General features: G+C 34.9%; 1 protein-coding gene across 2 annotated transcripts; it reads right to left on the bottom strand.

Moving 5' to 3' along the window:
- Window positions 1–1,171: 1,171 nt before the first annotated feature.
- LOC110373593 (homeobox protein XHOX-7.1) lies at window positions 1,172–27,394 on the bottom strand. 2 transcript variants are annotated; one of them, XM_049849162.2, is made up of 3 exons: window positions 26,399–27,394; window positions 4,318–4,502; window positions 1,172–3,551 (listed from the first exon to the last, which is right to left on the bottom strand). In XM_049849162.2, the coding sequence occupies exons 1-3, from the start codon at window positions 26,790–26,792 to the stop codon at window positions 3,303–3,305; spliced, it is 828 nt and encodes a 275-aa protein (XP_049705119.1). In that variant the 5' UTR covers window positions 26,793–27,394; the 3' UTR covers window positions 1,172–3,302. The 2 variants fall into 2 exon arrangements, with proteins under 2 accessions (XP_049705119.1, XP_021186579.1); XM_021330904.3 differs by having other exon boundaries at window positions 4,318–4,505; window positions 26,399–27,391.
- Between the last annotated feature and the right edge of the window lie 401 nt (window positions 27,395–27,795).

Here is a 27,795-nt window from a genome sequence, read left to right on the forward strand (position 1 = left end):
AGCCACGGGGACTCAACTTATATTGGTCGTGTAACACCCATAACTTAGTAAAGAGGCATCATTACGAATAAACTGGCCAATTACAATAAATTACCGGCCAGTAACGGCCATTTTGGAAAATATTTAATTATGCTTGTAATAAAATTGTTTGTACGTAGCGCGGAGTTGAGTTTTTTGCTGGGGACCAGCTAGCGTTTAAATAGATGGTTACATGGTATTTTTGTAGTATAAAGGCGATGTTGTATGTTTGTTTACTTGGTTAGTTGTCAAAATATCAATACAATGTTCTATTGTTGTGTCTCCTGGAGATTTTCTTCCAAAATGTATACCTACGTGATGAGTTTAGCTTGCATTAATTATTAATGGTTTGCATTGCTATTGATATTTTAATTCTACATTACTTAATACTCATATTAAGATAAGTAATAAGAGATAGAATATCTTTGATTTCGAAAAAGGTACAGTTAGTACACTGTTTTTCATGGCTGTAGCGGGGTTTGTATTATCAAAAATTAAGTAGAAGAAACGATATTTCAACGGATTTTTTTTTATTACGTCGTGATGTCTTAAGCGAAGAAGGAACTTAAAAAGGTGTGTGATTCTTCTCAGATATTGTCCCTAGAACCACGCCCCAACCCGCGAGCACCAACTAGTTCTCAAATGAGTAATTAATGTTCCTCTGCGCGTTCAGACTTCGATGCGGCATACAAATCTCTACATTTAAAAGTATTAACATTCATTATGGCGCTGCAAGTTTTTAGCCAAACCACCAATTAGCGGCCCAAGCAGGAAGTTATGGCGTCCCTACCCCATAACAGAACATATATGGACGCCATGATAAACTTTATGGCCGATGTCTTCATAGACTTTCAATCGAGCGGATAGACTCGAGTTGTTTATGGTAAATTGTGATAGATTTGACGAGTATTTTATCAGTGTTGTTGTTTATGATTTAAAAAATGGTTTTGTTTATGGTACCTTTAATAATGATCTTTGAATAATGGTACCTATATTTCATTATTTATTTTAAACTAAGGGTTCATTAAACATTGACTCTATTTGTAAACATCGATCATAATAAAATAGTCTTCTATGAATGCATAGCATTATGAAATATATTTATTATGTTGGTAATTATATTTTATGGAGTACTTTTTTGAATGAAACCGCATTATTGTACTAATAACGAATTTATAATTTAATCAATAATTTACAAATGTTTGATAGTCCACTCCTATTTTAGGTAGGTATCTATTAAAGGCGATTATAACATAGAACGAAATTATTCCAGAAACATTATTACTTTTACTATTTTTATACAAGATAGTGACAATATTGTTTGTTATGAGCAACGATTTATTTCTTAATAACTTGAATAGGTACTTACAGCGTCATCAACAAGGTTAAAAACTGCACCAATTAAAATTATAGAAAATTAAATAGCTGTCCACTCTTTATTATCGTACATATTTCAATATTTATTTTTTAAGTTATTTATGTGTATTAACCTTTCTATAAATTTTAACACCACCATGTTCTATTTAAATTGTCTATTGTTATCACCGTTGCTCATAACAATTCAACGAACAAATAAAAAAAGTAATAAATAAGCACGTTTTTAATTAATATGACACAAAAGCGATTAAAAATAACTCTTTCAAGTACTTCTTATGGTGATAAAACTATGGCTTAGCAGTAGTAAAATAGAAGATTTATATCGGATACGACATCTGAAGTATTTTTTTCGCGCCATTAAAGACGCCATGATGTTGTAATTTAAAATTGTCTATAATTTCACGAAGATAGTTTATTTTCAGACTTTAGCAGGTCAACCTACCAGGATCTGTCAAATTTTACCAATCGAAATGAACCTTCCACTATTGTGATAAGGTTGAAAATCAATTGAAGAAATTTGACAGATTGAGGTAGGTTGATGTGCTGTCGTCTCTATGTATAACTCTTTAGGTTCGGAATTGAATTGAAACTATCACATGTATTCAACAGAATTGTTAAGTACCTAGTTATGTTATTTTGCCGTATCCAGTACAAATTCTCTAAAAAAAGTTATGTCCACAATATCTATGATCAGTGATTCATTTAAAAAATCTAATGCTTTAGAAATACACTTAAGTAATACATAATAATATGTAGTCGATCTTACGTATACAATAATTTATTTAAATATTATTTACATTACTATTTGCACATCAGTAAAACTTACTTAAACATAATTATTAAGTACAGAAACCTTTTAGTTGACATCCGTGTGGGTATGAGAAAGTGTGGGTTGCAATATGTAATAATGAAAATAAATGCTTTTCACTACTGGCAATCCAATCCTTGCTTTGACAGCTATATGTCAAAATCGGTGACAATAATAAAAAATTGAAAAAAGTCTATTAGGTATGCTGCTATAGATAAAAAAGGATTTATTTTAAGTTGGTTTTTATAAACGTAGTAACAAAACACTTATCTTAGAATAGGAATAATTGGTTTTAATGTGTAGAAGCTAATTGGAAAGTCTTAAAAGTAAAATATTTCCTGAGAACTGATTCAGAAACATTCAGTAACTTACTTATTTAACATTTAAATAAATTGACACTTAAACTTATTTACAATTTACTATCCAGTAATATAATTATTAGTATTTTGAGAAATTGCACTTATAGAGAGTTTTGCATATTGTGTAGGTAGTTACCTATATGTATGAGTGATCAAAACATTTTCTACAAGAAGTTATACACTCAAATTCGTTTTAACAGTTGAATAAAAACTTTTTACAATACGCTGTGACTTATTATCTAAAACTTCAGTAATATTGGTGTGTCCGAGCCCTTATATCTGGTATAACACACAATGAACAGTTTATTTTGAAATTGGAACACATTTATTTTATTTTTAAAAATTGTCTTTGTCCTTGATTCACTTTTTAAATATTTCGATCCTTGAACACTGGTATCCGACTGCGGCCGACCTTATTCTCACTACCGTAGCTATCAGAAATAACATTATCAGAAACTGTGTAGGAAATAGCTTGGTTATGTATTTTATACTAAGAGTAGTAATTTACATCGCGAAATTCTTCACCGGGTTAATAACGATACAAATTACATCTCGCGGTAAAAAACAGGCAAACAATTTGCAAGAGTGGGAAAGAAAGCGACTCCACTACAATGGCCGATTGAAAATATCCAACAATAAACAAAACACTGCGAGAATAGGCCCTTTCAATTTAAATTTCGAACACAGTTTCAAGATGGCGGCTGATCGTTCGCTTCGCGCGATGCCGCGGGATCCATTCGTCAATGTGGCTGAAGAGAATTCAGTATATTCATGTTTATCGCGTGCTGGTGGCTCGGAGGACCTCCGAGGAAGCTCAGCTGAGGTCTGGAGGCGGCTGCCATGGCTGCGAAGAGTGGAGGCGCCCCTCCACCTCCAAATAGCGCGAAGGAGGGAGGCAGGAGAGGCCGCGCGGATAGTCTTAGTTTTTCTATCTCGGCCTCTTGCAATCTTTTCGCTTTTGCTCGACGATTTTGGAACCATATTTTTACCTGGAATAAAATTATTTTGTTGTAAAAGCTGCTTTTTATTCGTTAAAATATATGCAGGTACGTAGAACCACTTTTAACAGCTCTGCATGGTTAGCAACTGACTTACTCGGTTTTGATTATTGTATAAGATCTGGCAGTTTAACCAGTTTTCAGAAAACTGCTAATCATATGTAGCGATCATGATAAAGCTATCTTTACATCAAATCATATTATTATCATCCAACTTGCTCCAGCTATTTTACCAAGAATTTTAAACCGACAGTTACAGAGCATTTACACCGACGTTTTTCCGAGGGAAACATTTCCGACAGAATTTTGCCAAAATAAGTCATGTGTACGTGCGTCAAAAATCCTTCATAGTTAAGTCTTATGTCTCTTATTTATTTAGGCACACCAACAACTTATTTACAAATGCTTTCACATTATATAAGTTTACAATTGCAATAAGTCCTGCGTAAATATGTTAATTACAGGTGCGCACAACGTTCAAATTAAAAATAACTTAAATTAAACTAAACCAAACTATGCATAACAAAAATAATAATAAAAAAAAGAAGAAGAATCGATACGAGGCAAAGACAAGGTACTATTCAAATTGGTCAATCATGTGCAAAAATTAATTTATATGAGGCATTTACATTGCGCTTAAATTTATTATAGGGATCATGGAAAATGTCAAAATTGATTCTTATAATATAGGGTCCATATTATTTCCAAATTGTAAAATGTACCATCTCTACACAATATACGGATTTCTTCAACTAACCTGTGTCTCAGTAAGTCTAAGCGAAGAAGAGAACTCGGCTCTCTCCGCGATGCTCAGATACTGTTTATCTCTGAACTTCTTCTCCAAAGCCAGGAGTTGTTGCGTGGTGAACGGCGTCCGAGGCTTGCGGTTCGGCTTGTGTTTGCGGAGCTGGCAGCGGACCACCGGAGGACCGCTTGGCGCACCTGCTGAAGAAGATAACAATTTTAGATATTTTTTTGATAGTGTACCTATGAAGGAAGAAACGTCAAAAGATACAAAGGGCTTCGGAATAAACAAAGGTGGGTTTTAGTCAGTTAAAGTCTAAAACTCAATACCACTGCATCCATAGCTGGAGGGGTCATATGATGGTTTTCCACAAAAAGGAATAATGTGTTGCCCAGCTAACTGGATTAAAGAGGTCAGATAGTCAGTTGGTCTGTGTAAAACACTGATACATAGCGCCATCGGGTTAGATTGGAAGGCGACCCTAATGTGTATAGAAAAAGCTAGGCTGATTATGAAACGAGAAAAAATACTACATTCTAATATATAGAAAGCCTTATATCACTAAGCGGAAAGTATAAATATGAATCGTTATGTATTTTTAAATATCATATTGTCTTATTTATTGTGGCCCATTAAAGAAATGTCAAGGTAATAAAACATAAAAATATTGGGATCGTTATGCATTTTTAAGATGGATGTTTGCTCAATTATTTAGAAGAGGTAAATTTTGGTAAGACTAAGATAGAAGTGCGAAATAAAATGTGGTGTCTAATTAGGTGCAATAAAGGCATACCAAAGAAACGAAATAGGCATTCACATATTAACATCGTTATGCATTATTAAGTAGGATGTTTGCCGAATTACTAAGTATTTTCGTCAGAATAAAATAAATATTGGTATTGAAACTACTGTTACCTATTAACAGGTAAATAGTTTTCCGTTTTAGGTGTGTTAGAAATCGTTATACATTTATGGAAACTTCAGAACTATTTGTAAAGAAAGAATCAAATACTTAGGTATAGTAATTTCTTTGACTCACGAAAACCTTCCAGTTCTTGGTTTTTTGGGATCAATTAGATCAATTCTAGGTACATTCAAGTATTATAAGATATCCAACATGCCTTAATGGAGGATAATTATTAAGGTAACCGATCAAACCGTGTAAAAATGAAGCTAAAAGTTTATTTATCATATACTTATGCGCCACAGATATTAACCAACACTAAACCAAAACCTATTACTTGAAATCACAAAACAACGCGAACAATACTCCACATCCGTTTCCTAGTCATCATTCAGTGTGAAATTCATACATTAGTTTAACGGCCCACATCGACCGTGGCAAACGCCATTTTGAACTGGCACCATCTATGACTGGCACAGTTATTGACGTTTAAAATTACAGCCGCCATGTTTAGACAGGAAGAGCTTTTGAAAATTTTAGAGGTTATGTCTCGGTTGTTAGAGAAAATGGCCGTTATGCTGTAATGTCGTGTTTCGGTGTTAAACCTAGGTTTGTGGGTATCTGTGGCGGACCACCTGGGTGGGTTTTGAAATTGTGGTATGGCCTGGTATTATGGTTGGTGGTAGAACTAGGATAGAGCTCGGTAACGATGGATTGGTATAACCTATCCGTTGATTTGCAATTGGAGATTGAATTTTTCAATTTTTTCTACTGCATTTACTGAGCATTACTGCGCATTTCTTGTGTCCGTAAGTGGGCATTTCATGAAGCATTCAGGACAGTTTGATATGTTAAAACATATTAACTCCATATCAATTTCGACAAAAATTTCAATCTTTATCTTGAAATCAATGGTAAGGCATTTCTATGATTCACGATTTATTTTTCAAATGCATGTTGTATATGTATGATTCAAAATGAAATAACTATGGTGGAAACTGTGATCGTTAAGTAGTGCCGTTTAGTTAAAAAGCACGAAAGTCCTAGGCATCAAGTAATTAGAAAAGAACCTAATATATCTACAAAATTATGCGACGTCTCTTCATCCAAGCCAAATATTGTACCAACAAACCATACAAAACTGAATCCACTTACGATAAACAAACAATAACAAAACACGATTAGTATAAATTAACATAAATTACAGGCCTTTGTTATCAGCATTAATTAAAGCCAGTGCGGTGTCATTAGCCGGATAACATCGAATGCTGAATCGTTTCAATCGATTTGAATATTAAAACATCGATTCATTGGACTGTATAATCGCACTATAGTCCGGCCTATTGTCTCACTTCCGGCTACTAAAGAGCCTATTAACTGCCAAATCAATCGATTAATTCAAATTTTAATTAGTTCTCGTAATAATGTGGTGTCTTTTATTATTTTGTTGAAGTGATTCAATTATTACTGCTTTTTGTGTCTACTACCATTGTAACTGTCTGATGATGAAATTTTGTTAAATAAATAATTTTAAAATGTTTGAATTTTTAAAACAAAATTATAGGTACATATCATATGTCGAGGCACGTATGTATTTGTAGTAGAATAATGTACTTTACTTAAGTAGTGTAAAGATATGCAGTGAAGCGCATAGCTAAGATTACACATAAAAGGTAATTAATGCAGAATATAGCAATAACAATATGGTGTTTAATAAACCATGTAGGAGATTTATTAGTGAGAATACGGAAGGGTAAGAAGATCGACATTGACTGCAAAAAATCATGACATTGATATATTTTTGTCTGTATGTTTTAGTTAGAAGAAGGATAATGATGATAGGTACGTTATTAATTAGATATTAGTAATTGTTCTGAGGGAAGCACATACTTCCTTTATTATAGTTGGCAGGTGTAGCCGTTTAAGGATGAAAGCTAACAAAAAAATAAATTATAAGTCTAAGAGACTTCGGCTAGTAAAACATTGGGAAATATAGCATTCAGTAAGATACACTATAAGCAGCAAGCCTAAGGCGAAAATTGTGACAATAATGTACCTACTCCATACAGTATTCGCGCAAATGTAGTGCACAAATATGCGCATAGATACAGGTGCACTCTCTATTCCTTCTCTCTCATAGACCGATGGGACGGCAATCCGACACGACCGGAGAGAGATCAGGCGCACTCCAAAATTGTCCTACACATCAAGTTGACTAAACAAAAGTCCTAATTTAATTACCTAAATTAATTAAAATATAAATTATATAATGAATAATAATTAACCTGTGTACACTTGATTGCATATTAAAATGCGTTTTACGTAATAAAATCAATTCGCATGTAAATATTTCAATTTCCTTTCAAGAGCATTTGAATGAATATCATGAATGAATTTCGGGTGACCCTATTATGTTAACAGTCACCTGTATTTACATACAAAACATTGTTTAGTTGTTATCATGGATGATAGTTCATAATTTCTAGTTAATCTTGAAAAGTTAAAGTTAACTAAAGCTTCTTTACAAACTGGATTTTCACCGAACTTTTGTTGCTGCCTGTACCCACATTTTTTCTAAAGCATTACGGATTAACTCCGTAATAATCCGTAAGAACGGATACATCAATTAATTAAAGTTGAAACTTCAAGTTATGTACTTAGAAAGTCAATGAGCAGCATGAGTTAATTGTTGAGAATGTACCCTAGAGGAATGTTGGCTAACGAACACCAGAATAATATTAGTAGTCTGGACTGCCAGTAATACTGGCTGCTAATAACCATCATAAACAAAACGCCTATAAAATAAAAATAACACTTTCCCGAGTCGACCTTCAACGACTCAATACATCCGAACTATACAGAAGGCAATAAGGCGAAGACTATCCCCGAGAATGCCTATCCGCGGCGCTCCGGTGATAAAATACAACAATTTCAATAGCCCCCACCTGCGGACATATCAATGCTCGCTACCGAACGTTAATGAAGATATAATATCCATCTCTAAACGTATTTATTTTCCCGCGCGCGCCATTTTGTGCAGCGATGACAGACCATAGAGCATTTTGTGTAATGGCCGCCAATTAAGCGCGCCGTTTGGGCTACTTAATAGGATTTAGTTGTCAATGTCGCGATTTAATTGGATTGTTGTAATCTCTGTTTGTTATTGAATAAATTACTTTGTGTTCGCTCGTTTTTCTGCTGAATAAATACTTTGGAAGCCGTTAAGCGCATTTCTTTAAGCTACGTAACTGTTTTGTTGTCATTTGCTTTACTATTTTGTACCTAGTCGTAAAAAATGTGAGTCGACTTTGTTGCTTATCTATGCTCCACCTGGAGTAAATTAATTAACCATTTATAAAACGTGCTACGCTTTACAGATAATTAAAATGCAGTCAAAGTCATAATAGCAATGTTTCTATTAATTTCAAATACAAACAAGGTAAGAAGGAGGTGTTTAAGCTTGCGTTTTCTTCAAGCAGAACAATGGGACAGTTTAAATGGACGGAACAATTATATTTCCTAACAGCGTTGAGTGTCAATATAAATACGTACAATGTAGGTACAGTGACGTAGTGGCCTAGTGGGTAAAGGACCAACCTCAAGTACGAGGGCGCGGGTTCGATCCCAGGTCAGGCAAGTACCAATGCAACTTTTCTAAGTTTGTATGTACTTTCTAAGTATATCTTAGACACCATTGGCTGTGTTTCGGATGGCACGTTAAACTGTAGGTCCCGGCTGTCATTGAATATCCTTGGCAGTCGTTACGGGTAGTCAGAAGCCAGTAAGTCTGACACCAGTCTAACCAAGGGGTATTGGGTTGCCCGGGTAACTGGGTTGAGGAGGTCAGATAGGCAGTCGCTTCTTGTAAAGCTCTGGTACTCAGCTGAATCCGGTTAGACTGGAAGCCGACCCCAACATGATTGGGAAAAGGCTCGGAGGATGAGGGAGGATGGTAGGTAACATTTGCTGGTGATATGACACGCAGAATTCATGGCACGCCAGCGTGTTAGCTATCCATCAGTAATCGCTTTAAAATTACCGACACGCTGGACTAATTAGCAAGAAAATGCGATCTCTAGCCATTTTCCGGTAAATAAGCATTATTGATGCACCACTAGCCCGTTCAACAAGAATGTTTTTCTAGCAATTCTTGGAAAATCGAACAATTATGGGGTTATACACGGCATTTTATGGAGTGTTTTCCAAATAGAGCATATTTTATAAAGGCTAAGGGCATTTTTAACGATGTATTCACTCAAATAGGCTGTTTGATGAGGAAAAAGTTTCTTATTCGCATTAATAAACCATTCGATTGTATCGATTATGAACTGGAATGGTATTCTTTTAAAAGTTAATTTAATTGTTGATGCCCTCCAGCAAGCCAACAGTGGCTATTAAAAGATAAATAAATATAATAAAAGTCGCCATTTCTTAACCTTAAAATTGGGGTCTAATGTCTATTTCATCCGTACATGGCAACAATTATTTCTAATACCGCTAACACTAGCATTCAAGTCACTCATTGTTACAAATTAAAAATAATTAATCGATTATTATGGCGCACTTAATAACACGTATTATCGCATTCTCCTCACTATAAAATGTCAGTAATGATTAGATGCACTCAAAACGGGATTTGGTGCAAAAAATTTCACTCTCCATTGGGTCCGTAAAACAAAATACTGGTCCGACGTATCTATTATATTGTTCTTGATATAAACCAATTAAGAGTAGGTAACGAAAATTAAATGGCGGTTACGAGCTGTCATACTCTCCGATCGTCATTAAAAAGGTTTGTAATAAAAAGATAATGGTTGTAAGTTGCATAATTTTGAATTGAATGAGTTCGGCTCGAGTTAAGAAGCGTCGCGCACTAATTACCGTTGTGAAGACGTGTGCAGGGCCGGATTGGGAGTGAATGAATGAATGGTGGACAATTAGATCGCTTCTTATAGTCTGTGGACAATTAATAGCTCAGCACTTCGGTCTTATAAGGCTCGGTAACAATGTCGATGCTATTTATATGAACGAACCAGTTGCTCTAAGCTAAATTAGGATACGATCATTATGTTTTGTATTCGTTCTACTTTGAATAATGGGGAGAAGATGTGGAATGATTGTAGTGGCTTAAATTGTATTAATATTTAAGGAGTTCCAAATTTTTTAAGTATAGTAATTATTTACATATTTCCTATAATTCCTGTACCTATAGCGAAGTCACTATGCTAATTTTCTATTTCAATTTAGCGCAGAAATACGGAGGAATGGTTTACCATAACACAAGTAAAGAACGCCTTTTAATTTTCTGATACATTCCATCTTCTAGCGTTATTATAAAGATTGAAGATTACACCACGCAGCCATAACACAGAAACCACACTCAATATGTCCATTCAATTTATTTTATTATCTCTTCCAAATACATGCCTGTCGGGCCATAAAACCCGCGGCAGTCGTTATAAGATGACGGAGTATGAAATTGTTTATTCAGAAAATATTAATTATAATTTATTATGAGGTTATTGTTTGTTAATCACAGGCTGATGCTACAGAAGGGGGTGGCGCTGCTTTACGAGCCCTCCATGTTCAAGATAATTAAGACATAAAAAGAATTCGCAGAACTACTGGCAATAATTTTCGGTTTGAGTGGCGTTGTGGGAGGAAATTGAACAATTTCATTACTCTTGTCATTTTACTGCTGACTAGATTATTGGTTATAATAAAATAACGTGTTTTTTGTAATTAAAACTCGTGTTATTGTCTGCACTGGAGGAATTGAGTTGAATGTTTTGACAAAGGGAAGAATAAAATATAAATATCATCAATTGTAGATGGAACTAGAGCTATAAACGTTTAGAATAGACATAGAGCTATTAAGTATGTGACTTTTATCACTTTCGAAGCGGCTGAACGCTGAAAATTGATGTACAGAATGAACTTTCTATTTGAAATGCACCTTTATATACCTTTCACCTAACACCGTTACGCAGAACAAACGTGTTGTTAGTTCCATGAAGGTTGTTATTCGTAATAAATAAAAGGTGTGTTCTCACTAACCGTTGTCAGAACACAGAAAATGACGCAAACCCAACATTTAACATCCTTCTGATTGTTCCAACGGCTAATTACCACGATTAAAGTTAATTGTGTATATTTTTAAATTCTGTCATCAGTATGTCGGGACATTAACTACAATTAAATACCGAACATAAAGATACTTAATTATTTGTAATGGAAAATGTCGGGTTTTTTACCTTTTTTGCTTTTAACCTTGTTTCAGTTATTTTGTTGATTACAAAGTGTGAGTCGACATACCTTGGAATTAATCCGGTATTCGTTATCAAACTGTTAAATAAAATTAATGCAAGATTTCAGAAGTTATTAACAGAAGTGCAACTTCAAAGCTTGTAAATAAGCTAATATGTCGAGAAATATAAAATTAATCAAAAAATAAAGCCATTTTCAGCCTGAAATGATGACAAAAAATCACACTAAAAACGTCATAACAACTTTTTTGAAGTTTATAATCGCGTGCTCAGCTTAAAACAAATGAACCTCACCAATGAAACCGTAGACCGAGCATAAAACGTTCTTCAACAAAATAACCAGCAGTCACAGCAAAAAGTATGCAAAGTTATTTCAGTTAGTCAAAATGCAGAATGCAAACATAAATTGGTGTGAACAAAGCGTCGTCCATCTTGCGTTAATAGGTCAGAGCGAAGAGGTTGGTGGCTGGTTGGCTAAGCTCAAAAGCGCACACGTTTACAATTTCACAATTTGTCCGCGCGCGCTTTTTGCGCTCCCCGGTAATTGGCGCTCACCTGCACATGCTCACTGGCCGCCACAGCGCACCAAATATGGCGACCAGCCCGACGCGGACATTTCGCTTTTTAGGACTATCTGACAAATGTGTAATTATTTATTTAATATTGTCGGCGTGTGGACGCATTTGGGCACAATTCACATACCACATTAAACGTTTTTCGGTTGCCATTACAGTTGAGTGTTGAGGACGGTTTAATGCTGCAACTAATAAATACGGTAATGATGCTCCCTATCCGGAAACATGGCGGACGCTTTTTGTTGAAATTTATTAAGCTTTACTGTTCAATTTAATTGGTGAATTTCAATATCTCGCTATGGGGGGCGGTTGGTATTTTTTATTTATTATATGAAAGCGCGGAGGTCTATTATAAAAGTTGTGTGACCGGGTGCAGGTGAGATGCGGATAATAGGGGTGTCCTGTAATCGATTGGTCCTTAAGAATATCGATTTTTCTCAGCCCTTTAAAAGAGGTACTATAAGGTGTTAAATCTGGTGGACAGTAGCATTCATCTGGACACTGATAACATCATACCGCGGCACCTTGGTTTGCCTAGGTATGCGGATCGTAAGGCCAATTTCTTTATGCAAAGCGGACGGATTTACGCAGCTGCGTTTGAAAATTATTGTGATAATTGTGGTGTAAATAAAGCTTATTTTATATCCTTACTATAGTTGGAGTTTTAAATTAACAGTTAAATCGTAAAAAGTACTAACTGATTCTTTATTTAAAAGAAAAGTTGTTTATTTGATGACTAACCTCTTTTCCTCACGTGAGTCTTAGCAGAATCACAATGATGCAAAGATTTGAGAACAAAAATATAGAATTCTCAATTCAAAGTACGAAAGACTTTGTTCGGAATTTGAAAAGTGGCACAGAGCTTTTACGATTTTCACAACGGTCCAGCCAGCAACAGCATTAGCAAAAAGGTTTTATTCTAACATTTAAATACTGATAAAGGCCACTGGTCTCAGTTTTCGAGTTCTCGAGGTTATCAGCCACATTTAATTGGGTGTCAGTCATTATTGCAGACGTATCTACGTAACGGGAGTTCATACTAACTGACCTTTTGCCATTTTCAGAGCAGACGGCTCACATTTCTTCATGGTATTTTCACTTGCGGTGTTTAAGTTCAAATTATGCACTTACTTCATGGCTTGTGAGCCGTTGTGTTGGAAATAGACGTATTTAAACGACTTTAAAGCGCATGAAAATTTCAGGATTATTATTGTAGGGATGTTGTAGTTTATTGTAATAGAAATGGTTATGTGCCTTCTGAAAATATATTTATATAATTTCAAGGTCAGAAATTGATCCTGCCACCCTAAAACATGATAAGTCCTAAACAGATTTCCCACGCGACAACACTAAACTAGGCCCAGTTCACACGGATAACTAGCGTATTTTTCAACATAACCCGCAGATTCCTGCGACCGGCCGGCATCTATAATTGCATTGCGACCACAGCATACCGATTTCTATCCAATGCACCTAATAGGCAGCTTGACAGCCACTTACACTACAGAAATTGGCCCTAATACTCCCGTATTTAGCAAAAATTGATTCAAACAAGAAATTGATATAATTTATTTAATTTCTGCACTTATTTAGCAATGTGCATATGATACGGGAAGTTTAAGAGTATGTACACACTACCAACTTTTAGTCGACCGATGGATACTATGGCCTTATAAATAAGTTTGGAGATGAAGGGGAATACAGTCACTCGTAATAGCGATCAGGTATTTAGCCGGCTTTTCGCTATAGGCTGAGATGTAATCCTTTATTGATCGTCATACATGTGCATCCCAAACATATATGTATATTACATCCCAAACTATAAATATTGCTTCAAAATTTATGACGAGCGATAAGTATTATACATATCTCAAGATGTGATATATATTACATTATATCCCATAATCAAAAGCCGGCTTTTGTCCGGTATCAGATCATATAAAAACTTTGATTGAATTTCGGCACTTCAAAAAATATATTTTTTTTAACCACGGGCCAACAGTCGACCGACTGTTTAGTTCTGAAGTGTGTGCATAGGCTCAATATTGCAGTTTCCATGGTACGTTAGAAATCGGAGCGGGGTTATAATTTGTCTATTAAAATAATTATATTTTTCTCAGTAGTTACGTGTGCTGTGGTTATTTGAAAAACACCGGTAGTATTATTTTTTATGTCTTGTAATGGCGGCTAATTTTCGCCGTTGATATTTTTAATTGTATTGGAATTTCAATTAGCGTTGCCGGGGTGAAAGTGAGTTGATTAAATTCGTTTGGATGTTAGCTAACGCTGAATTATAGCAGTACCATTTTCCCTTAACCGTAAATTGTAAAAAATATAAGATTTCGATGATTTGAGAACCTCCTCCTTTTCGGGAAGGCGGTTAATTGCCTACATACTTAAGTTACTACAATTCAAAACAAGTTCACACTTAGGTACATTCTAGACACATTATATTTGACTGAAAAAATGTATCTACTACGTAGATTTCGATATGTATCAGAAAAGAATGTCGTTTTGTGGCATCGAAAGACAATTTTCCTTTTTAATGAAATATTCCGAAATTAAAAATGTCTTCAAACTTGTCAGCTCTACATCATATCTCACCTCTTTGATTGAATACTCTTTTGACACATGACACCATAAACAGTATTTTAAACATAGATTTTAAATCAATAAATAAATAGTTAAGACTGTCACAACTCGATACTAGCTCCAATTATAATCGATACTCGCATCAATGGCTAATTTAAAACGCATAACATACAGCCTGACCAAACTTGTCGATAACATAAAAATTCTCAGTCCAGCTTGTTAAATTGACGTTTGATATGATTTACTGACGAACAAATGGTGAAGATATAGGACCTACTTGCTGTAAAACCTTAGGTGTTGTGGGGTTGTTTATGACTGCATATAGAAATTGATCCGTTTTTTTTAAATAAAACTCAGGGACAATAAAATAGTATAATTTTGAAAATCCTTTATCTTTGCATGTACCTACACAGACCCATAGATGTAGGTGTGTAAAAATTATGAAAACTCATCAACATCGCCTTCCATTCCCCTTTCCATTTTATTTGGTATCGGCGCAACAGTTTTTCTCCTTTCAGACTCTTCTATCAGTCGTCATCCCACAAGTAACATTCTTTCACACAATCCATACATCGTTTCTCAAAAATCATAAAAATAAAAATACATAAAAAATCGGGTAACTATAAAACATGTGCATATAACACTACGTATATTGAAAAACGTAATCTACATACCTACATTTCTAAAAAAAAAAACAATATTTCACCCTCAAACTCCGCACAAAAAATCGGAACGTGTGTCCTTAATCAATCGATATAATAATAATCGGTAAATAAATCGATTGAACCGTGTCGGGCAGATTAGCGACAATTATTTGATTGGTGGGCGCCCAATGAAACACTCGAGTGCTATCGTACGCATCGCATTCGATACAGCCACGGTGCATTTGATGCATGCACCGATATGCATGTATTTTGTGCCTTTTGGCGAATATGTAACGCAATTGCATTTTTTTTTTGGTCGATAGAAATGGTTGTACCGTGATTTACTGCAGACTGCGGACCTTTCTATCTGTTGTTGCTTAATAGAGATAGAATTTTTACAGATAATGTAAAATTCCTATTAATTGTAAAACCATAAGTATATAGGCAAATCCGCCGTTGGTCAGCAGAAGATTTGCAACATTTTCTGGACTTGAATGTGCAGCTTTTTAATTTTATGCTACGTCACATCTGTATACGCTACATGTTATATTGTTTCTGTATATAAACCTATTGTTTCTGTCTACACGTAAGATTATGCTAGTCGATAGGTAGCTACTACAACAGTGTGATGATTTATAAAGCGTTTTTTTTTTAATTTTTCTGGTTGAGATTCTAATTGGTCATTAAAGGAACCATTTTTGGGAATATTGTGTTGATGTTTTACACATTTATTTTTGAGAGCATGCGATATTGTAAGTACCTATATGAAAATATTCATAGGTAGATGTGTGTGCAAAAATACAAAATCAATAATTAAAACTTACCCAATCGATTTTTCTTAAATAACAAAGATTTAATGATTCTACGGAACGATTTGTAACGGTCAAACTATTATTCTTAATTTCTTATCGCGTATAAACGTTATAATTTCAAATGGCGAACGGCAATGAGAGACGTTGATTGGTTCAAATAATTTAATTGGCGAATCGTCATGCATGAATAGCTTTACGCCAGGAGCTTGCAACCTACAAGTTGGTTATGGAAACCAACATTGGCCATACCTGGCTGTTTGTGAAAAATGGTTGACAGTCTGTGATGTATTTTTTATTGGTACAAATAAGACCCGCATTTGACACAACTCACCGTGTTTACGTGGTACACATTTTGAAAACAACAATGAAGGAAAAATCTCAGGTTGGGCAACAGTCGTACCAAAACCACATGATTCTTGGCTGCAGGCATATATCTGTGTTCTTTTTTCGATTTATACTTTTTTGAGTTAGCCGATAAAATGCAACAACAATATACCTACGTTTTATGAAAATATTAAAATTACGTTGTAATATTCAGGTAAACGAAATCACAATGCTACGGCCATCAGAAAACTTTTAATATAATTCTTATTATCAAATCTGTAAAAGATTCAGTTTAATTTAAAAGTAAATAACCCACGTAAATCCGTCACGCGTCATACCACATTATTAAAAGTTATTGTAATTTTTGATTTTGCTGGTTTTAGGTAAACGAGAATTATACATATAACACTACATGTCAATATACCTAGTATATTATAAAAAATAACAACACTTTTCTTTATAATTTTGTAACTCAAAAACCTCACATATCCTAACCAAATGTTTAGGCTTTGGTTGGACTATTTAGGTAGTACTAAGATGGTTTATGTGAAGTTTGGACAAAATCACTCGAGCTGGTCTTCATTTACCTATCACATTGTTTTGGAACAAAATAGGGGACTTTATATGTGGGCCACTATGTAGTACCTATATAAAATAAGCCTGTGTCTCTTCTCTCTGTTTACCAAAAACCCAAAAAGTCACAACAGGAATTTTCATGCGGTTTTCACAAGTTACTCATGAACAAGGTTCCTTAATATCTAATTAAATAAATCTGAAAGTTCTTATGGGTAACTAGGTACTTCATAATCTGTGCATGTGGTACATTCTTACAGTGGTTTAAACGTATCTTTTTCAAAATGCACGTGTATCAAATGTTTACCTCTTAAGTTTATTTTGGGTGCATTCATCAAAACGTTGTAGACAGTCCAAAAAAATGGTTTACTAACGTTTCTTTATAGTCTATTTCGAAAAATATCTAGAATTCCTACAAGTTCATTAATTATAACTGTTAACGTGGCTAAATAAGGTGTTGCTATTTGTTAATTATTGTTTTGATAAACGAGAGCTTGTCAACGCCATCTAGCGGGCGTTTGTATTAATGATTGAGGACGTTTCAGTAGGGTGACCTAGTTGGTCGTAGCAATACGAAAAAGAAATCATATTGGCAAAACTACATAAGAAAAGTTCAGTCTTCAGAAGAAAAGTTTTCTGAGGCAAAATATAAATCGATAAAAATAATTATTACATTTATGCTAACTACTAAATAAAAATAATAAATTGGCATAGGTACATTTTTAATTTTCTTGTAATAAGTAGCGAAATGATTTCAATTAGATTTTTCAAAAACTTCTTCTATATATTTTTGAAAAGTAAAAAACAGTTGATAAAAGATTACAGTAATTATCTACGGCTCTGTAAACTGAAAATATACCAGAAAAGTCTTATTTCTTATTCTCTTATTATTCTTCAATGTTAGTCACCCTACATTTTGACAAACGTATCGGATGCGCTCGCGCATGCGTGCGCTAACGATGGCTTTTGACATGTTCAATTGAAAAAAAATATAATGAAAAGTTATGAAGTACGAAAAACTTGTCGGGGCCTGGTGTTTGGCAAAAAATATAAGCGAAATATCATTGTTGGAGTCATTCATCAAAGTATTTTGTTTTTCGAGTCTTTGTGGCGTTTTAGAGTTTGGACTTCTTAAGATCTATTATGGTATTCGGCGTTCTAAAATAGTCTGGTATAAGCTTAGCTGCTCAATCTGGCTTATTTTCTTCGTTATTTGATAACTAGCAGTTGCATTTGCGTCTGACGAAACTGCTTCGCGAACCCGGGAATTGTTGCCTATTTTCTTTCGTCCTTTCCCATGCTCAAGAATATCTGTGTACCACACTGGCTGACTGATTTTGGTTTCAGCGCGCGAGCAGCACACACAGTATGTTGTTAAGAACACACCTCTTTGTGCTGTAGGTAGGTGCAGCGTGGGGGAGTGCTCTTACTCTCGGACTCTTACTGACGTAAAACACACCATTTTTCTTCTGAAGCCCTTTATGTACTCTTTGGTCCAGGAGGCCCAATGGGGTTTGCTGACTCTCTTTGAGGAGCGCGTGAAACTAAGCGTATGTACGTAGTCATCACGTTACTCATAATTCATCACCTACTTTTCATATCACTTATAACCAGATTCTGAAAACTGGTGCATTTGTATACTGAAAAATAGTGAAAAGGTCTGACCAGTCCTTCTAGTCTTACTTAAGAAGGTATTTATTAATATCTAAGGATTTATTTTAGACCTGTTATTAGGAAACCTAGTACCTGTCTAGCTAGAATAACTAAACATATCCTAGTTAATGACTTGCCACTTCGTTAGTTTACATAGTCGTTAACATTTGAATACAAAGAGTCATTGGATAGTGATTAACCTACGACATGACTCGTTTGTAACGTTTTCCGAGTATTTTTTATGGATCCGTAATTAAATTGTTTCACAGAAGTTGATTTTTTAATAATATTTTCATTACTTTAAAAATTTGTTTATAATGGTACGATGTAAGTACCTAAAAATTAGATAAGGTTTGAGCTCCGATCAGTAGATTTTTGCATCTAATCGAGACAGGTATTTTATTTCCATTTCCACCCACCAAAAAAGGATGTCAGTTTGTATAATTCAATATCAGCCTAGAACTCTGATTCGTATGAAAAAAAGATTGTCCGAATCATTTCCAATTAATGAATGATATTAATTAATTTACATACACAATACATGTGGTATTGTGTAAACTGTATGTTAGACATTGTAGGGGTATAAAGGTTTTTAATAGACTTGAGATATTAAATGTTATGCATGATTGTCAATGCAATGGCATGACTCTGAAGTTGCAGTGGGTTCCGTCGCACATTGGCCTACGGGGAAACGAGGAGGTTGACACGTTAGCAAAAACAGCAGGTACTAGTGGATCAGTTCGTAATATAAAACCTTGTTTTTTTGAAATGTTACCAAAATTGAAAATTATGTGTTTTAAAATGTGGAAAGAGTATTTTGATCTGAACTCATTAGAAAAGGGTATCTGGTATAAAACAATGCAGTGTGAACCTCCTCGCGTTCCCTGGTTTGCTAATAGTAAAATAAGTAGGAAAAACATTGTTATTGCGCATAGATTAAGGTCTGGACACATTCCACTCAACAAGTTTGGCTTCTTAATGAAAAAAACAGAAAGCCCTAACTGTGAAGTATGTGGTATTGTTGAAGATGTGCACCACTTGTTGGTGGAATGCATCCGGTATAAACGAGAAAGAGACATACTACTATCGAAACTAAATATAAATCATTTAGAATTAGGTGCTTTTCTTACAGTTCTTTCGGAACCGCATAGCGTGGATGCTATTGAGATTTATGAATTTGTTGGCAGTTTAAAAAGAACGCAGTAGTAGCATTTCTCTCCTCTTAGGCTATGATAAGCCTGGCATAATCTTTAGATTTAAAGGCTTGTAAAAAAATAAAGAGAATAAAAAAAAATAAACTTAATAGACATACTTATGTCGTTTTTGTCTTTGTATTTTTTTAACGTTCAAGCGTTCCTAATTTTCAGCCTAGTTTAGTAAAATATTTTATTTTTTTAGTGTCCTCTTCTCAACATGAATGATGGTTAGTTAACCTTCCCTCGGGTCAGTCTTCTAGAATACCCCTGATGGCATAAAATCCTGGTGAAATTCTACATACAAAGAACCAATTTTTTATCTATGTAGGTTAGACAAGGTAGTCATTTTGTCTGCCAGACGATAAAAAAACTGATTAACAAACAAAACATTTTAATTATAAATTCAAGTTCTAATTTAACCAATTGACCGTGAACTTGTTTTTGAAAAACTAAACTTTTTCGAAAACCTTGATATTTGGCGGACGTCATAGAAATTAGAATTATTTATTGTGTGCAAATTTTCTTACAAAGGTAACTCGGCAAATTAATTTCAATTTCGTAGGCCTTTATTTCGAAATATTATTGTATTAAGCCTGGGCAACATACAAGCTATAATTTATTTTGGAAAATGGGCTCTTAGAATTCGACATCAGGCTTCTTCTGCCATCTTTGATTTTGGTGACCCCGTTATCGCTGGCATAAGCAACAGGATCCGCGTACGAAGTCGTGTAAACTATTATAGTAATCTGCGGTCGCGGGCAAAAGCTAGTTTCGAAATGTAAACCAATTTTCGCCAGGTTACTTTTCAAGCTAATAGTAGCAGTTAAAGAATGACATAACCAGCGATGTATCTAAGGAGCCTGACGCTAAGCGGATCGTAGCTACTTATGTAGAGGTAGCTTCCTTGTTAATGGTACAGCAAAAATATTAATGATGAAGAGGGACTGTTCTGCACGCATTTCATGTACATTCTATTAATACTGTTACTGTTACAGCCTTTTTATCGTCCCACTGCTGGGCTGCGGTCTCCTCTCACACGGAGAAGGATTGAGCATTAATCACCATGCTTGCTCAATGGAACACTCTATTAATATTAGCCACTAATATTATTAATCTGAAGAGTTTATAGTCAGTGTTAGATAGTCCATTTATCAAAGAAGGCTAAAGACTTCGGGTGAGCGAAGTAGTTGCTACAGGACGTAGGTGAAGCCGGTGGCAGAAGCACTGATGATATTTAAACAATTTGCTCCTATATGGTCATTTGAAAGGTTGAGCACTGCGCGGTTGGTAAGTATACACAGATGAATGACAGTCTATTCGAAAATTTGTTTCTTACTATTGAGACAGTTCCTGCGCCCCGCTGAAAAGACAAAAAGGCACATAGACTGTGCACGCTGACTTACAAAAGTTCTACTTGCTTGTTATTATAAAACATAGTGATACACGGTAAGTACATATTTGAGTTGATTTCAGAATAGGGTATTACATGCATTTTTGAAATATATCTTAAATAAATTCTTTAGTCTTAATATATCTCTAAAAAATTAAAAATATTTTTTTTTCTCACGTTATGTACGAATATAAATTAATTGTTTTATCATAATTTCAAATTTCGCGCGTATTTCGCGAAAACGCGGCACACAACGGACGCCATGATTGTTTTTTGGTCATGACGTCATTACGTTAGTAATCAAACTACAGCTGTCAGTAATACATATTTTGATATGTATTGAAAATTTTAATAATGAGTAATTATGCTCCGTATCGTTGGTGTGTTGTTTCTGAATGTAAGAACACTAGTGTAAAAACACCAGACAAATTATGGATTCAAGTACCAGTGGATATAAATATGAGAAACACTTGGTTAAAAGTTGTTTACTACCGTAATGACGTCATTAGCATGGCGGCGACATTTCGTAGTGTTCAAAGACAGATAAAAAAACCTAAAAACTTTAAACTGCAATAAAAAATATATTTATGTACCTTACGAAGTGAAACTAACATTTCCCGATTGCTTTTCCTCTAAACAATCATTGTAATACACTTTTAATTTTTTTCTCATCTAAACTAAAATACCCTATTCAGACCGTAAGTGACGCAACCTAATTTTTTCATTTCAATTGATTAATGGATTTAGATTTTACAACCTTCTGTATTTAATCTTTCATTACAATTAATTGAATTTGTCTAGAATTAGGCAGAAAATTCAAATACCTACCTACTTTTTATTTATTACATACGTACTACTGACGCAAGTCAATAAAATTAGCAAACAATTTGCAATAATAACTAGATAGGTATAGTTTATATTCAAACAAGGAACTGTTAAGTTAATTGTTTATATAACAAATACATTATTTATGTTATATTTTATGTCACTTTGCATCTATTAGCAATCATTCGATTGCGGTTTTAGAGTTCTTTATTTACTTATTTTATTTATTTATAATAATTTATTGTATTTCATTTGTGTAACAAATTGGTGTGGTGGTTATGAATTTATATTGGAATAAAACAGTGTAGAACATCGAATTCTATGCATTAATTTCGATGAAATAATAAGAAATAAATAATGTATTAGTTCAAATATATAATTTAGATGTAAATTAGGCTCTTTTGTTTTCTTACACATAATTATTTTTAAAATCTTAACACGTTTTTCAGATCAGTCGCATCTGGTTAGACTGGAAACTGAGTATCAGAATACAAGGTGCAACTGACTATCTAAACGCCTCAACCCAGTTACCCGGGCAACCTAAATCTCCTTGGTAAGATTGCTGGTGAGACTTACTGGCTTCTGACTACCCGCACGTAACAATTGCCAAAGATGTTCAATGCCAGGCAGAAGATGACATGTTTTTTGTAGGTTTGTGTTATAAAATGTTACATGGTTCATGTTTTTAATAAAATCAAGTACCTATTCTGATTGTAAGATTCTGAAGGTAGCCTTCCTCAGCTCTGCCTTGCATGGTTTCATAAATCTTGTTTTCACCAGAACTTGATCTAAGAATATCTCTCTTCTTTAAAAAGTTATAACGACTTAATAATTTTAATAATATATCGAATAAAATCCCAATTAAAAAAATGGCTGCATTTTAAATTCCATACCACGACCCAAAACAAAACTTTTACATTTAAGGAATTCTTCTAAGGAAACCCTATTTTTGTCATTAAATTCAAATTGTGCAGTTTTCTTCAGTTTGAAGACAACGCAGATGGAGTCGTGGGCTAAACCTAGTTTTTTATATGTAAGTGATCGTTCTATATAATTGCTTTGATCTATTATTTGTGATTCATTGCTAATTACCATTCCAAGGTTGAATAAATACATTATTTAACGTTTAACAGACAATTATTTATTCTATTTCGTGTTACGTGGCCATTTTCGGGATTCGATTTTAGAGAAAAACACTGGTTTTTCCCGTGTAACGTAACTACCTAAAAATGCAGCACTGAGTCTAAATCAAATTGGGATAAGGGCAGAAGGATGATGATATAGGTACTTGCGATGGTCATACTGGCGTTCTGAGAGTATTTATCTACTTCATTTACCTATTGCAGAAAAAAAAATCTTGTTTTTTCCAGATTTCGATCGTTCTCCATGCAAAAATATCGGATCGTTTTATCTTTAAAGTTAAACGACAGCCAGAAATAATTAATTTCGTAACGATATATCTAGTTTATTTAGTCTGCCCTAGGCCTTTGCCAACTCTGTAATGGTCGCCTTCCAGTTTAACCGGATGCAGAAGTACCAGTGCTTTACTAGGAGCGACTGCCTATCTGACCTCCTCAATACAGTTACCTACCCGGGTAGCCCGATACTCCTTGGTAAGACTAGCTGAGCTGTTAGACTTTTTGGTTTTGCACATGTTAATATTTAATATTAGGTAGGTACGGTTAAAATAAAGTAGGTTTAATTAATAAGTAGTATATTTTATAACACCTATAACAGCAAAAACCTAAATTTTTCTAGGTGGATATGAGATCATATTAAAATATTCGTGTAAAATATAAATATGGTGGTTTTCCTCACCGCATATGACTTAATAAACAAAATTATTAATTGCTTACCGAGGTTACCTTAGGTAAGTAAATTTTGGAATTTCTTTGTTCCATATTAGTAATTTAACTGACGTTTAGAAATTGGGTAATTCCATCTATTACCACATTTTGTTACTTTGTACTTAGGTAATGATTACTTATTACCTTTCAATGTGAAAGTAATTTCAAGCTGTTTATTTGTAAAACTGTGGGTAACCGTAAAACCACTGAAATAAGTAACGTTTCATATACCTAGATTGAAAACTGTGAACGACAATGATGTATTTCGTCCGCGTATCTATACTAATATTATAAAGAGGAAAACTTTGTTTGTTTGGGTGCAATGGATAAACTCAAAAACTACTGGACCGATTTTAAATATTCTTTCTCCATTAGAAAGCTATATTATCTGCGAGTAACATAGGCTATATTTTATCCCGGTGCGGGCAGTAGCTCCCACGGGAAGCGGATGAAACCGCGGGAAAACGGCTAGACTGCAATATGTCTAGTTTTATAGGGGAAGATTAAATTAGTGTTTTCAAATGCGGGGATTGTAGATAGTTTCAGAGAAACATTTTGCTGATCAAAGAGTTTTCATTCAGGTGATACCGATTTCAGGAGGCCAGATAGGCTCAGTTGCATCTGGTGAAAACTGGAAGCTAATCATACCGACTGGATAGTTGGGAAAGGCTAGGTAAATGATAAATCTTACTTTTTACATAGATGTGTAAAAATATTTTAATCAATGTAGGCGTTAAACATTTTTAAGAAGCATGGTGCTTCCTAAAGTACCTTCTTAAAATACTTCATAAAAATTGCTTCATAATAATTCAATAAAATTGTAGTTATTGAACTGTAAGGGATAACCATGCACAGTGTTGCTATTTTTTTCAAGAAAATAAAAAATATCCAATGATCCTCGATGTAAAAACAAATGTTGAAATTGTATGTTTGTTTGTTTCTCTTTATTTATTGATATAATTTTGTCAATTAAGTATTAAATTCATCTCATAAACCATGTTGGCTGTAGATTTTATCTACTCCTTTAAAATGTGACAGAATTTTCTCCTGCTTCGAAAAAGCAAATTTTCAGGAAAATATATGGCTTTTTAATCAAACATAATACAAACAAGAGGTACATAGGTAGTATTTTTATCCGGGTGCGCGGAGAAGTTCCCGTGGAACGAAGGTGAAATCACGAAAATTTGTTATCTTATAATAATGACCAGTTAAAGTAAGCTTATTGAACATCTATATACAATTTTATGTCCTCAAATTATTTCTCCAAAAGGTCGAAGGTAAGGTATACAGATTGCCAAACGACATTAAGTTCGCTTTGTGTATGAATGTGTGTACAAACGAGTTTAAATAAATAATGTTTTGTAACATTCTCTTGGGTAATACTTACTTACCTTTATTAAGAACGTGTTGTTGGTATTACTACAGGCTTTTTGATAGAAGCCATTTTGCAGCGGTCGGTTGGAGTTTTTGATGACAGTCAAAAAGTTGAACAAACAATGTATTTTTGTGTAATCGATACACACCAGAGATCGTCTTATTGTATTCTATTGTTAACTTTAAAGCTCTAAGATAGAACACAAAATATAAATAATAATACATTACGAAAAAGTAAAAGATAAAATTAGTTAGGATTTTGAAATAGGATTCTTATTGGAAAATAAATTATTATCATCTTTCCAAAATAATGTGAAAAAGAATATGATAGACTATGTAGAGATTCACGAATAATTATGTTAAGCCAAAACCAATCGTTTGCATGGTCGCGAATGAGAGTAACTAAAAATATTCGAAATTGTTCGTGCTTACCGTCTGAAATAACACAAGATAAGTTTGTAATGACAACAAGTGCCAAATAATAACATAATTTAACTATATGATAAAGAAAAAATCTAGGAATCCTTTTCATTATATCCTAGCATTATTTAATAATCGTTTATTAGGCTGAGATGAACCTCCTACACTGTGCGACTTTGGAATTAACCTCTTAGATTGATTTTTAATATGTACCTAATAATTATTTCGCAAATTCAAAAGGATCAGGCTGAATTTACAGGAAAATTGTGTCAATAAAAAAAATCAACACAATAACGATGTGTAAAATAACAACTGACTTCGTTGATATCGTTAGAAGCTAGAGGATCCGAAATCATTTTTTGCAAAATTGCAAGGATGGGATTTTGATTTCCAGTGCGACAATATTAGTGTGTTGTGTAGGTACACAATCGGTAGCTGTTTTTTGATAACTGTAGTCTGTATCAAAGAAAATATAAGGACATTTTATTACATTGAGCAGTTTCCTTCTAGGAAGGAAAACGGTAAATAGTAGGTTTCCCCAAAAATGATTGCTCGCTAACCAAAATGTATTTCAAATTTTAAGTTCGATAAGGAATACTTGCTAGCTGAATTTTTCATAAATGAGATACTTGGATAATCCTTTGTAGATAAGTAGGTAAGTTACCTGTAGGTAGGTATCGTTAGTTTAAAAAACTTACTGTTAGGAGATCCCCCTCTAAACATAGGGTTGGGCGCCATCCACGGAAAGGCTCCAAACGGCCAGGAGTGGTGCGGCGGGCCCTGGTACAGACGCGGCAGCAGCGGCTGCGGCACCACCACTCCTCCTCGCGACTCCATCTCCTCTCCATCATGGTGCTCTCTCTCCTCGCGCTCGTCCGCCGTCGACTCCACGTCCTCAATGTCCACGTCGCTTTCATCGCTCTCTGGAGCGGCGTCCGTGCTCTCTGCGTCATTACTGTTAGTATCCCCAACAGGGTCCTTCACGGGCGCGTCTTCCTTCCCCCGCAGCAAGGAGTCCACGCTAAAGGATATACGGCCTTTCCCGCCGCTTTCGGCGGTCTCGGCGCGCTCGCATTCGAGCGAAGTCTTCATTTCATCTGCTCGATGACATTTCAATTAAATTCGCGCGCTAACCCCGACGGCTTATCTCGCCATTTTCTCTTGCTTATCATCCAATCACTTTTGTTTGTTTTAGGAATCCGTTTAAATATTCAAATGTGCACTGCCCTTGTCATCATGCGTCTGATTATAATAAATTACTATTCATGCCGGTAATTCGATTTCTGGTAATCCGGCCCATTGTTATGGACCAAAAGTTCGTTAATTTATTTAGCGTTAGCTTATTGTTTTGCAATTTGAGTAATTCAATCTTCGTTTAAATACACCTGGCCTTATCAATTACACTATCCACGTTAATGAATTCCGATACAATAGTCGAGTCAGTACATCACTATTGTGGCAACAGTCGAATTAGCACAATTGGCAGCACTAATAAAAAAAAAATGAAATCTGAATATGGAACGTGGATTTGAAATGAGAACGAGCGGTCGCGAGCGCGGCGCGGAAACTTGCGAATGTGTTCGGAAACGAGCGATATCTCCGTGTAATGATTCGCGTGGAAGCGCGGTGAAAATCGCGCCAGCATTGGGGCGCAAGCCGCGGCCGCGGACCGCCTCTCCTCCGGCCGACAGAGATGCAGCTACCCACCGAGGAATTTTAATAAGCGGCGCGGAGCGAACGAGACGACGATACAATCCGACATGTGTGTAAACGCGATATTGAGTAGGCGGGGTCCGTCGCGCTCAAATTAATAGTCTCTACGGAATACGCCTTATAGAATAACGCTTGGGCACACAAATCTCACCTCTATTGCTGGTGAATATAAAGTTGAGTTTAGCGTGTGAGCTACAACAATAAAGTGACGTAACGGAGCCGAGCGTGTTGGATTGCAGCGGCTATTGTGTTGAATGAAAAAGGAGTAAATAGACGGGTGCTGTTGGCGGCGTAGAGGGGACTTTACGATTTAATTATTCGCAAATGCGGAGGCATTTTGTAGCGAGCTAATGTCTCATTGTCTCATTAATATCTCGGGCGG

Source organism: Helicoverpa armigera, chromosome 21 (assembly GCF_030705265.1).
Source record: "Helicoverpa armigera isolate CAAS_96S chromosome 21, ASM3070526v1, whole genome shotgun sequence".
Lineage (NCBI taxonomy): Eukaryota > Metazoa > Arthropoda > Insecta > Lepidoptera > Noctuidae > Helicoverpa > Helicoverpa armigera.